At 41.9% G+C, this 12,931-nt stretch overlaps 1 protein-coding gene across 1 annotated transcript in view; it reads right to left on the reverse strand.

The window, feature by feature from the left end:
- The window catches only part of Sntb2 (syntrophin beta 2), a 92,461-nt gene that overhangs the window by 26,812 nt on the left and 52,718 nt on the right, over positions 1-12,931 (reverse strand). The window contains exon 3 of the mRNA XM_052726977.1: positions 6,043-6,253. Within this exon, the coding sequence (XP_052582937.1) occupies positions 6,043-6,253 (211 nt within the window). The remainder of the gene's footprint in view (positions 1-6,042; positions 6,254-12,931) is intronic.

Genomic DNA, 12,931 nt, shown 5'->3' on the forward strand with positions numbered 1-12,931 from the left:
ATCCCTGACTGCCTCCAGGAGAGCTCAAGCTGGTGAATCACTTGTCTCTTCGATAGCTGTCTTCAGAATCACTTTTTCTTTCTTTTCGTTAAGACTTCTGCAGGGGGCTGAAGAGATGGCTCAGTGGTTAAGAGCACTGGCCACTCCTCCAGAAGAGTTCAATTCTAACTCCAATTCCAGAGGATCCCAAAATGACCCCTTCTGGTCTTGTTGGCACCAGTCTTTCGTGTGGTGCAAAGATACAAACGTAGGTAAAACATCCAAACACATTAAATCAAACAAACCAAAAAACACAAAAAACTTCTGAAGGTAATTTGGATGTGGCAGAACATTTTAAAGACACACTTAGAATCTACAAGAGGCCTAAGTCATCTGGTTCTGTGTTGTCTTTTTTTTTTTGAGACAGGGTCTATGTAGACCAGGCTGGCCTCAAATTCATAGAGATCCACATGCCTCAGTGTCCCAATTGCCAAGATCAAAGGTGTGTACCACCATGCCTGGCATGTACTAAAAACATTTAACTCAGGGTCTCAGATTCTTTTGAGACAGGGTCTCACACTGTAGCCCTGGCTGGATTTGAACTCACAGAGATCTGCGTACCTCTGCCTTCTGAGTGCTGGAATTAAAGGGATGTGCCACCATACACCTTTGGGTCTCTTTTCTCCTAGCCAAAGCTACAGTCTGATTCCAGGAGTGGGAAATGAAATCTAGCCTGTGAGAGAACCAATGCACTCTAGTTTTCTAAGATTCTCATCTCTGGCTAGCTGCAATCTGGTGGAAGAATATCAGTTATCAGGCACAGTGGTGCATGCCTATAAGCCCAGCCAGCACCTAAGAAGTGAAGGCGGGAGCATTAGATCAGCTATTAAAGGTCGTTCTTGGCTACACAGAGTTCAAGCAAACCCTGCCTCAACAAACAGTGAGGGCCAGGGAGATGGCTCAGCATGGAGGGGTGCTCGCTGTCAATCCTACAATCTGAGTTCAATCCCCAAGACCCACGATGGTAGAGAGAACTTATTCCCTTAAAATGGCCCTTGACTTGCACACATATGTGTACATACACAAACACAGACATGATAGACAAATGTTAAAAAACAATGAAGAGAGAAAAGTCTGAGATTCTTACTTTTTTTGGATCATAAAGCCCCCAAAGAAATTTCTAGATTACTAGTACTAAGTGTGTCCCAAGATTGTTACGGATAATATTTAAATCATAGTAGGGAAGACATTGTCCAATTTATCTTTTCAAATAGTTAAACTGATACTAAGATTATTTTTCTCTACCTACCGTCTCAGGTGCCCAGGATGACCTGATACTTAGCTATGTAGTTGAGGATGACTTTGAACTTCTTATCCTGCTTCTACCTCCAGAGTACAGGACTATAGACAGTCATCACCATGCTGAGTTTACGTAGTGTTAGGGTTCGAACCCAAGGCTAAGCAAACACTACCAACTAAACTACATCCTAACTCCAAAATTCTTATTTATTTATTTTGGTTTTTGAGACAGGGTTTCTTTGTGTAGCTTTGGCTGTCCTGGAACAGAGATCCACCTGCTTCTGCCTCCAGAGTGCTGGGATTAAAGACATGTGCCGCCACCACCTGGTCAATAATCTTATTTTTTTTAATGAAAATTTCCATTGAGTTACAAGAATGAGATTTTGAAGGCTATTCCAGATCATATACATTTAGAAAATCTAAATTAAACGTATTTCTTCCCAAAAAAGGTACTTTAGGCCCTTAAAAGAAAATGTTACTATCAATAAGTAACGTCCAATTTCGAGATACAGAGAGAAAGAGAAAGAAGGGGGAGAAAACGTTTTGTTTAATTTACAATTTGTTAAAAGTGTTGATTCTTAGGACTAGAGAGAGGGTACAGTGGTTAAGAGCACTTACTGGTCTTGCAGAGGACCTTTGTTCAGTTCCTAGTCCACAACTCCCTAAGCAGCCAAAGGCCTTAAACTTCCTAATCTTCCCGCTTATACCTCAAGAGTACAGGTTTACAGGTGTGCCTGGTTTATATAGTACTGGGGATGGAACCCAGGGTTTTATGCATGCTAAGCAAACAATCTACCAACTGAGCTACATCGACAGCTATGAGCACTTAAGTTTTTTGAGACAGGACCTAATGTAGCCCAGGCTGGCCTAGAACTCACTCTGTATTAGAGGTTGCCCACGAAATCCCAATCCTTTTACCTCTACCTCCTGAGTGCTGAGATTACAGACATGAACAACCACACCCAACTTCAAGTCTGTAGTTTTAAAAACTGTTACAAATATTAGTGTGTGAGTATATATGTTGCCTATGAGCATGCCATAGGGCCAGTGTGGATACTTCCATTGCAGGTTCCATGCACTTTTATCCATCAAGCCATCTCACGAGCCCAAGCTCTTAATATTTATTTACTGATTTGAGACAGGGTCTTATGTAGCTTTGGGTATACTGGAATTCGCAATGTAGACTAGGCTGGACTTGATCTCACAGAGATCCACCACATGCCTTTGCTTCCTAAGTGCTGAGATTAAAGTCGTGCACCAGGCTCAAGTCCTTGGTTTTCAAAGAATACCTTTTTCTCTCTTCTGTTTGCTTATTTGCCTTAATGTTTAAGGATATTGTTTGTTTTCAGTAGAGTCAAAATGCTGCCTGTGTACACAGTATGTGTTTTCAGTTGTGGTATCAGCACAAAGAGCCCTGAGGTTCTATAACTAAGGTTCTAGCTAGAGAAAAAAAGGGGATACTAATGAGGGTTTCTGTTTGCTTGTATTTCTACATCCACACATATATACCTAGCCAAACATCAGCTTTTTCTAAATTTATTTTCTAATAAACAGGCAACACTAAATATTACTCAAAATATTAATATTTCTGAAACCCCATGATCCTATCAATCAATCTCTGTCTCTAAGCCTACAGATAAATGCCATGCTAGCTGATGGCTTGACTTTATCTTCATGAGATAGCCTTGGCTAGAATTACCCAGCTAAGGCCTTGAACCCATGAAACTGCATGAAGTCAATGTCTGTTATTTTAAGTCAGTAAATCTTTGAAACATTTGAGATCTAGAGGTGGGTAACTAACATTTCTTAGAGCCAGTCATTTTCTGGAGATTATTCTTCAGACAGAGAAATTCCCTAATCTCTAAACTCTCACCATCCAAACATCAGAACTGATATAAACGGAATTTTTTCCTTTTAATTTCTTTTATGTGTATGAGTGCTCTGCCTGCATTATGACTATGCATTTGCATGCCCACGGCATCAGATCTCCGGAAGCTGCCATGTGGGTGCTGGGAATCAAACCCAGTCTTCTGCAAGAGCAGCAAGAGCTCTTAACTATTGAGCCATCTCTCCAGTCCCTCCAAATCTTTAGAGAGGGGCTAACGAAGCAGACAGGTGAGCTTCTGTCCATTCCCCTTCTGCTTTCCACCTCTCCTGTCTCAAAACACTTCATTCAAGGTGGTGTATTTTGACAAAGTCAAAGGTTTTGAAAAAACATTTTTTTGTGTATATGGAGGTCAGAGGACAGTTTTGTGGAGCTGGCCATCGCCTACATTTATGAGGCTCTGAGGATTAAACTCAGGTCATCAGGCTTGGGCAGCAAACACTGAATCCACAGCCACTGCATGGGCCCTGGACGACAAAGTATGTATGTATGTACATGTATATATGTATGTATGTATTTTATTTATTTATTTGGTTTCTCTGTTTAACCCTACCTGTCCTGGAACTCAAAGGTCCTCCTGTCTCTGCTAGAATTAAAAGTGTGTGTGTGCCATTATACCCTTCTCCCAGATACAATCTTAGGGCCCAAATATATTCAGATAATATAGGTTCCCTTGTTATCTGATCCATGTGAGCAAAGACCATAAAGTTTAGATAATACATGTATGACAAGATAAGCTACAAGAATCTACTACAGTATTGTTTGTAATGATAAAATATTAGGACAACAAAGCTGAGAACATTCTTATTAGCTACAGAACGGAATATTTTACAGAATAAGGTAGCTCTCTATGTATTGTATGGGAAGCTCTCCAGACAGACTGTTTAAATAAAAAGAAAAAGGAATATGTAAGTTCTATATATGAGAAAAGGGGGCCAGCAAGTAGCTCAGTGGGTAAAGTACTCCATGAGCAAGCCTGGTGACCTGAGCTTGATCCCTAGAACCCACCAGAAGTGGGAGGACAACCTGACTTCACAGGCCGGGCCGTGGTGACGCACGCCTTTAATCCCAGCTCTCAGGAGGCAGAGGCAGGTGGATCTCTGTGAGTTCGAGGCCAGTCTGGTCTACAAAGAGAGTTCTAAGATAGCCAGGGCTGTTACACAGAGAAACCCTATCTCAAAACAAACAGACAGACAAAAGAAAAAAAAAAAAAACCCAACCAACCAACCAACCAACAACAAAAAAAGCCAAGCCTGACTCCACAAAGTTGTCCTTTATCCTCTGACCTCCACATGTTCTCTGTGGTATGTGCAGGCCCATGCTCACAAAGACACACACACATTTTTTTTTAAAAGGAAAAGACTATATACTCATATTTTTCTTTCATTTGCATAAAGAAAATATCTAAAGATTTACTAGGGAAAAGGACATGAATTAGGGTAATAGGAACAGTACAGTAAGTAATAAGGGCAAGAATTTTGTCTTTTTTTTTTTTTTTTGGTTTTTTGAGGCAGGGTTTCTCTGAGTGGCCCTTGCTCTGTCCCGGAAAACGCTCTGTCCCAGCTGACAGTGAGGGATGTAACTGAATCCCTGTGTGCTGAACCTGGGATCTAAGACTTGTGCTCTTCAGTTCTCCCTTCCCCTCATTTGGCATCTACTTAGGCTTTCGTGGCTCTTTTCTTTTCACTTTTCAGTTATGGACTAAATTGAATTTTGTTTAATGACTTGTAAAATATTTTATATATTTTCTTCCTCTGGTATTGGAGATTAGGCCTAGGACCTTGTATGTATCAGACAAGTGTTTTACAATGGAGTTTTATCTCCAACCCTATATTTTGTATATTTTAAGTTCTAAGGGACATAAACTAGAGACTATTGCCCGTGAGAACACTGCCAATAGTCTACAAAAAGAGTGGAGAAACTAGAACCTCTGAGTCAAAGGCACTCTTCAACCTGCTTTTGTAAAGTTTTAGTAAAACACAGTCCATTTATTCTCAGAATGTCTGAGACTTCTTGCTTGCTATTTCAGCAGAGTCAAAGCAGGTTGCTATGTGCTATTAATACACACAGTTCACTGACCCAGACACCCATTTAAAGATTATATTTGTGTGTTTGTGTTTTATGTTGTGTAGGTGGAGCATGAAGGATAGGAAAAAGTGTTGGATTCCTTAGAACAGGAGTTATAGGCAATCGTACAGCACAGCTTGTTATGAAGGAGCTGGTGTCTGAACTCTAGTCTTCATGATCGCACAGAAAACACTCTTAACCACTGAGACATCTCTCCGGGCTCTTGACTCTAGTCCTAAATCACAAAAGGCACCCCACGTTGTTTAGAGAGATGGTAACAGGAACCTCCTTGATGATACCACAAAGGTTAATTCTGCTGCTGGAGGTGATGATCAGAAATCAGTAGCTAAATTGTAGAAAGAGGGGAGGGAGGGGAAACAAAAGACAAACAGAAGAGTTGCAATGTGGCCATCCAGGAAGGGAGTGATACATAATCTACAGATGTATCTGTAGGCAGGCATGGTGGCACATGCCTTTAATCCAGTACTGCAGAAGCAGAGGCAGGTGGTTCTCTGTGAGTTCAAGGCCAGCCTGGTCTACATAGTGAGACCCTGTCTCTCTCTCTCTCTCTCTCTCTCTCTCTCTCTCTCTCTCTCTCTCTCACACACACACACACACACACACACACACACACACACACACACACACACACACACACACACACACACACACGGTGAGGACAGGGAGAGAGAGGGAGAAACAGAGTGAGAGAGAGAGAGATTATGTAAATAGGTATAGCTATAAATAGTCTAGATATATGCCACTAACTCTGAGTGGCGATGAGTAAAACCCGAGCTCTGCCTCCCACCTACCTGTTCTGCCAACCAGGCAATGTGCTTGACTTCCTTGCTGCCTCCCGCTGTACTGGTTGCACCAAGCATGGCATTGAGTTCAGCCAGTACCTGTGGGAGGAGAGCCATTATGTTGGTGTGGATAGCTACGAACCAGGAGTGTGCTGTGGCCGTATCTTTGCAGCGTAGGATCAAGGTGTTCCTGCTATCAGGAGAATGTAGCTCTATCAATCTGTATGGAGAGAGAAAAGAGAAAAATGAGCTAGGTTCCAAGTCATCACACCACCAGAGTTAACATACTAACTGCAAATCTAGTCTAATATTGTGATTTTTAAGTAGAGACACTTGAATTCCTCAGAGTCCAATCCCAGAGAAAACCACAAATGTTTGGATAATAATCGGGACTAATGGGTGGACTTGTTGTGCTGTGGGACACTTCACTTTGCCTTAATTTCCATGTCAAAGAAACAGAACTAGTGCCTGTTGGATACTGCAGGCAGGAACATCCCCCCACCCAGGAGCACACACACACACACACACACACACACACACACACACACACACACACACACACACACGTATATTATGGATATAAAAGACAGGGTTGTATGTATCCCATGTACTCTACATACTTGCTATGTAGCCAAGGATGACCGAGGATGACCCTGAATGCCCACTCCTCTGGCCTTCAGCTCTCAAGTGCTGGGATTACAGGTGAATTTTACCACACAAAGCTAAAAGAATTTTATATTTTAAAAATTAAAAAAAATATTTTAAAAATAATTAGGAGCTGGAGAGATGGCTCAGTGGTTAAGAGCACTTGCTGTTCTTCCAGTGGACTCAGTTTGAATCTCGGCACCTAAATTAGGGGGTTATATTGTTATATTTAATATATAAATTGCCTGTAACTTCAGCTCCAGGAGAGCCAATGTCTCTGGCCACTGTGGTCACCTATACTTATGTGAACACATACACACAAAAACACATATATAATTTTTTTAATTAGGTAATTCTGGTATGAGCCATAAAAGGCCTAACAATGAACTGAAATGCATATTGTCTGAAATAAAAGGATATTAGCAGGATATTACTTTTCTTTGTGAATATCATTCCTTATGAAAATTTGGAATTTTATTTACATATTTGAGACTGAGTCTCACTGTGGAGTCCTGGCTGGTGTGGAACTTGCTGTACAGACTCAACTGGCCCCAAACTCACAGAGACACACCTGTTTCTGCCTCCCGAGTGCTGGGATTAAAGACATGTGCTGCTGCTGCTGCTACTCCTCCACGTGGCTAAAGCTAACTTTCGATCAGCAGTTCCAAGGCTGGCCTCCACAGCTAACAGTCATATATTAATTAGGTATGCCCGCCCTACCCTTTAGTTCTACAGTGAAATCAAGGTCAAACTCAGGTCATTAGGTTGACATGCAGCAAGTACTTTTACAAGCTCAGTCATCTTGCTAGTCTACTTTTATTTTTGTTTTTACTTTTTCATCTTGCATTAAAAAATTTGGGGGGGTTATTGTTCAATTAATTTGTGCACGTGCACATATGCATGTGCACATGAGTGTGCCACAGTGTTGAGTGTGGAGGTCAGAGGATAACTTGTGGGAATCATTCTTCTTCTTCTTCTACCTTGTGAGTCCCAGGAATCCAATGGAGGTTGTCAGACTTGGTGACAGGCAGCTCTACCTACTGAGCCATCTTGCTGGCCCTACTTTTTATTATTTTGAGAGAAGTTCTCACTATTCAGCCCTGGTTGGCCTCAAATTCATGACAATCCTCCTAGGTGTTGGGATGGCAGGTCTGGACCACCATGCTGCCAGCTCCAAATACTTAATTTAAAGTTGTTATTTTACATGGCAAATGTTTATTCTCAAATTCTGCTTAGTCCGTACTTTCTTCTAAGATTTACTTGTATTTATGGTGTGTGGAGGTACCCATAGATGCCAGAAGAGGTCATCAGATGCCCTGGAACTGGAGTCCTAGGTGTGCTGGGAACTGAACTTGGGTCCTCTGCGAGAATAGCAATCACTCTCAAACACTGAGCCACCTCTCTAGGCCCCGATCTATCCTTCCTTAGATAAATATATTACTTGAGCCCCTACTAAATGACAGATATTGTGCTAGTATTGCAGAAACACAGACCAAAGGGGGGGAAAAATCCAGTCTCTACCCTAATTGAGCCTACAGTCTAACAGGGAGGGCAGAAAATGAACAGTAGATAAAACACAATTAATTACAGGTCACAGAAGATGTCATAAAGGACAGTTGGTCCTGGCTATTATGAAGACTGTGTCTTAAAAGACACTTCTGCCGGGCAGTGGTGGCGCACGCCTTTAACTTTAGTCCCAGCACTTGAGAGTCAGAGGAGGGCAGATCTCTGTGAGTTCCAGGCCAGCCAGGGCTACAGAGAAGCCCTGTCTTGAAAAACCAAAACAAACAAAAACCCAGACACTTGTACGGTAGTAAAGGGAAAGTAGGACTGCAGTGGAAACCTTCACACTTCTGGGCACACTTGCCAAACTGGCTCTAAGTGGTGAGATCATTTATAAACCTGGTACCTCCTCCAAGGAAGGGTTCTTTTTTTGTGTGTTTTTTTCAAGACAGGGTTTTTCTGTGTAGTCCTGGTACTCACTCTATAGACCAGGCTGGCCTTGAACTCAGAGATCCATCTGCTTCTGCTTCTGCTTCCTAAATGCTGGGATTAAAAGTATGTACCACCACCACTCGGCCTAAGGCGACTTTTTTTTTTTTTTTTTTTGTTTTGTTTTGTTTTGTTTTTTTTGGTTTTTCGAGACAGGGTTTCTCTGTGTAGCTTTGCGCCTTTCCTGGAACTCGCTTTGGAGACCAGGCTGGCCTCGAACTCACAGAGATCCGCCTGGCTCTGCCTCCCGAGTGCTGGGATTAAAGGCGTGCGCCACCACCACCCGGCTCTAAGGCGACTTTTTAAAAAGCTAATTCTAGAGCTGGTGAGATGGCTTAGCAGGTAAAGATATTGTTGCCAAGCCTAATGGTCTGATTTTGATCTGAAAACCCCCGATAGGAGAAAACACATTCCTGTAAGTTTTCCTCTGACTTCTACACATTCACTGTGTAGCATGCTCAAACTCAGATAAAAAAATTAATTAAAAAAATTAAAGAATAATCCTATAAGCTCAGAGAGCTCATGGCAACAAAATTTGGGAAGCTGGCAAACAGCCATAGGTCTTAGAAAAGTGGTCTCTGGGTTGGTTTTGTCACCTTGACACAAACTAGGGTCATCTACTAAGAGGGAACCTCAATTGTATCTCCAGATTGCCAATAGGCAAGTCTATGGGGCATTTTCTTGATTGATAATTGATGTGGAAGAGTCCAGCACTGTCACATCCCAGGCAGTGGTCCTGGGTTCTACAAGAAAGCAGGCTCAGCAAGCCATAGGAAGCAAGCCAGCAAGCTGCATCCCTCTACGGCATCTGCTTCAGTTCACGCCTTGAGTTGTTCTAACTCATCTCAGTGATGGAATATGACCAGAGAGTTCTAATATAGCATCAATTCTTTCCCCCAAGTTGCTTTTGGTTATAGTTTTTCATCACAGCAATAGAAACCCTAACTAAAAGGAGTGGAAGAGCCAAATCCCAGCCACTCTACCACATATCCCTAAATGGGTAGGGAATTGGTGGCAAGTTTATTTCTGAAAGTGAGACTAAAGCATGCACTACAAAGAGATGCCGGAGGACTGTGAGTTCCACACCAGCCTGGGTTACTTAGTGAGTTATATCTCAAAAGATAAAAACAGGAACTGGGAATGTGCCTCAGTTGAGTGTTTGACCTCAAAGTTCAATTCCCACCACCGCAAAGACAAAACCAAAACCAAAAAGGCCAAACAAAATCCACCCCCAAACAAAAATGCACCTATCGGAGCATCGTGGCTGCTGTGCTCAGGCAGCTAAGGCAAAATTGCAAGAAATTTGAGGCCAGCCTGGGCTATATAGTAAATTCTAAGACAGCCTACGATACACTGTGAAACTGTCTCAAACAAACAAACAAACAAACAAACAGAATTCTCCATACTCAGCGGCCAATGACTGCCAGGACTTCATCCCAGCAGAAGAGTCAGCCATTCTTATTCCCACCAAACTGGCTGGGAGAAGCAATTCTTAGTTCAGACTGCATGTCTTTAGGCTGACCATTTTCTAGAAGGGCTCATTTATTTCCACCCTCGTTGCTGTGTTACTGAGGCCAGCATAACATTCTTTAAACACATGCTCAAATTTACTGGCAAGAACCAGACAAGAAATTTCCTTCACTCCTCCTACTGACCTACTTAGCACTAAAGATAGAAATCAGTTCATCCTTCTTTAGGCACAAAACAATTACTTTCTGGGGAAGAAATAAAAAAACCTTTATACTGTATACAGTCCTGAGACAGTTTCTCAGATAGGTCATGGCAGTCATTGGCCACTGAGTATCCTATTAACACAGAATAGCTTTTAAAAATCCTGGTATTAGATCCTAATTATAAATAACTTGGAAGAATGAAAATAAATCTGCTATAAAATAAAACTAAGCCTGACTAATCAGGAGTGGACACTAATCAGGACATGAGGGCTCAAATGATGAAATGGGCTGGGAGTTGTTTTGTAGGTGGGATCATCAGCATTTATGAAGATTGTAGCTTCTTGGAAAAAGGCTATGGAAAAGTCAATGAAGAAAACAATCAACTCCCAAGCAGAACCGAGTCTAGGATCCAGAAGAGTCTGTCTTGGAGCAGTTCTCAAAACTGACACAGAAACATAGTAATGCTTAAAATGAGCTATTTTAAAGGAAAAATTAAAATGAAAACCTTGCCAATAGCAAACATGGAGGCAGTCTGCCAGTAATTGAGCCCATAGGAGAGAGAAAGCAGCTACAAGGTTAAAGGTTTTGGATTGTAGTCAGACCACTGAGGATTTTCTGGGAAATTTAATCACAGTTTGAACGGACTAGTCAAATCAATATTTAGATAGACAGAAGCATGGAATTGTAAGCTTAGCCTATATTATCTGCTTGGTTATGTCTTTGACATACCTTATGAGTTAAATTTAGTAATAACCATGGGATTTTATGTCACAAATCTCAAGTATACCTTTTACTAAAAAATAGTCAGAATGAAGATGAGAAACTATGAGCCAATGCAAAAGACAGATTTAAAATTGCTACATTCCTACAGGACACTGTGTTGCTTGCTAAGGAATAGGTTCATGTTCTCTCACTGGACTTCATCACTAATTAATTAGTTTTCAAGTTTCATAACACAACACATAATTAACAGAAGCATCTAGCGAGGCAAAGGTAGTAACCTTCATTTACTCACTTATTCTGACAGAACCCCCACTAGCTTTATAAATACAGAACCAAATCAAAGCAGTAAAATAATGATAATAAAAATAAGCTGTTTTCCTTTTGGTTTTAATGAAACCTTTACATAAAAATGAAAGATGATTGGGAGGCAGAGCCAGGTGGATCTCTGTGAGTTTGAGGCCAGCCTGGTCCACAGAGCGAGATCCAGGACAGGCACCAAAACAACACAGAGAAACCCTGTCTCAAAACCCTCTTCCACCGCCCCCCACAAAAGGAGAGCTGAACCATAACAAGACTCCACCACATACCCATCAGAACAGTCAATACAGACAATGCTGGCAAGAACATGGAGCAAAGGAAACTCTCACACTGTTGGCTGTTCTTGGTGTTAGCATAAAATGGCACAGTCACTTTGGAAGAATGCCTGGAAATTTCTTCTTTTCTTACTTAGATCTACTTTATTTATTTAATATGTTGAGTGTTTTGCCTCCATATATGTATGTGGACCATGTGTGTGCCTGGTGTCCATGGAGGTCAGAAGGAGTCTGATCCCTTGAGACTGAGTTCCAGACACTTGAAGCCACGTGCTGCTGGAAAGTATGGTCCACTGGAAGAGGCGCCTAACCAAGGAGCCATTTCTCTAGCCCCGGAAGTTCCTTTGAAAATAAAACACACACCTACCACTTGTTTCTTTGGTTTTTTTGTTTGTTTGTTTTTCGGACATGGTTTCTCTGTGTAACTGTCCTGGCTATCCCGGAACTCTCTTTGTAGACCAGGCTGGCCTCAAACTCACTGAGATCCGCCTGCTTCTGCCTCCTGAGTAATGGATTAAAGGTGTACGCCACCACTGCCCAGCTTATTTTGTTTGGTTTTTGAGGGAAGGTCTTGCTATATAGCCTTGGCTGGTCTGGAACTCACAGAAAGGCCTCTGCCACTGCTTCAAGAGTTCAAGATTATTGTTGGAATTAAAGGCATGCACCACCATTCCCTGCCACACCTATCATTTGACACAGCAACTCCACTCCACCAAGTTCACCCAAGTAAAATGAAAATGCATGACCAAGAAAGACATAGAAAATAGTCATGACAACTAACTCCAAACTGAAAATTGCTCAGGTGACCATCAAGAAGGCACAGATAGGACTGGAGAGATGGCTCATCGGTTAAGAGCACTGTCTGCTTTTCCAGAGGACCTGAAGGGGTTGGGGATTTAACTCAGTGGTAGAGTGCTTGCCTAGCAAGCGCAAGGCCCTGGGTTCTGTCCTCAGCCCTGGAAAAAAAAAAAAAAAAAAAAAAAAAAAGAAAAACCAGAGGACCTGGATTTGGTTCCCAGCACTCACATGGTGACTCACAACCATCTGTAACTCTAGTCCCAGAGGGTACATTGACCTCTTGGCCTCTGTGGGGCACAGGCATACATGTAGGTAAAACACCCATAAAATAATTTTTAAAACAGATAAATAAACTGATGTGTGTTTTGGCGGGACTTAGATAAATTTAAGGATAAAGAACTCCCAGTGGGGTTTGGGGATTTAGCTCAGTGGTAGAGCGTTTGCCTAGCCCTGGGTTCGGTCCTCAGCTCTGTA

This window comes from Peromyscus californicus, unplaced genomic scaffold, assembly GCF_007827085.1.
Source record: "Peromyscus californicus insignis strain IS unplaced genomic scaffold, ASM782708v3 Scaffold_8__1_contigs__length_139910024, whole genome shotgun sequence".
NCBI lineage: Eukaryota > Metazoa > Chordata > Mammalia > Rodentia > Cricetidae > Peromyscus > Peromyscus californicus.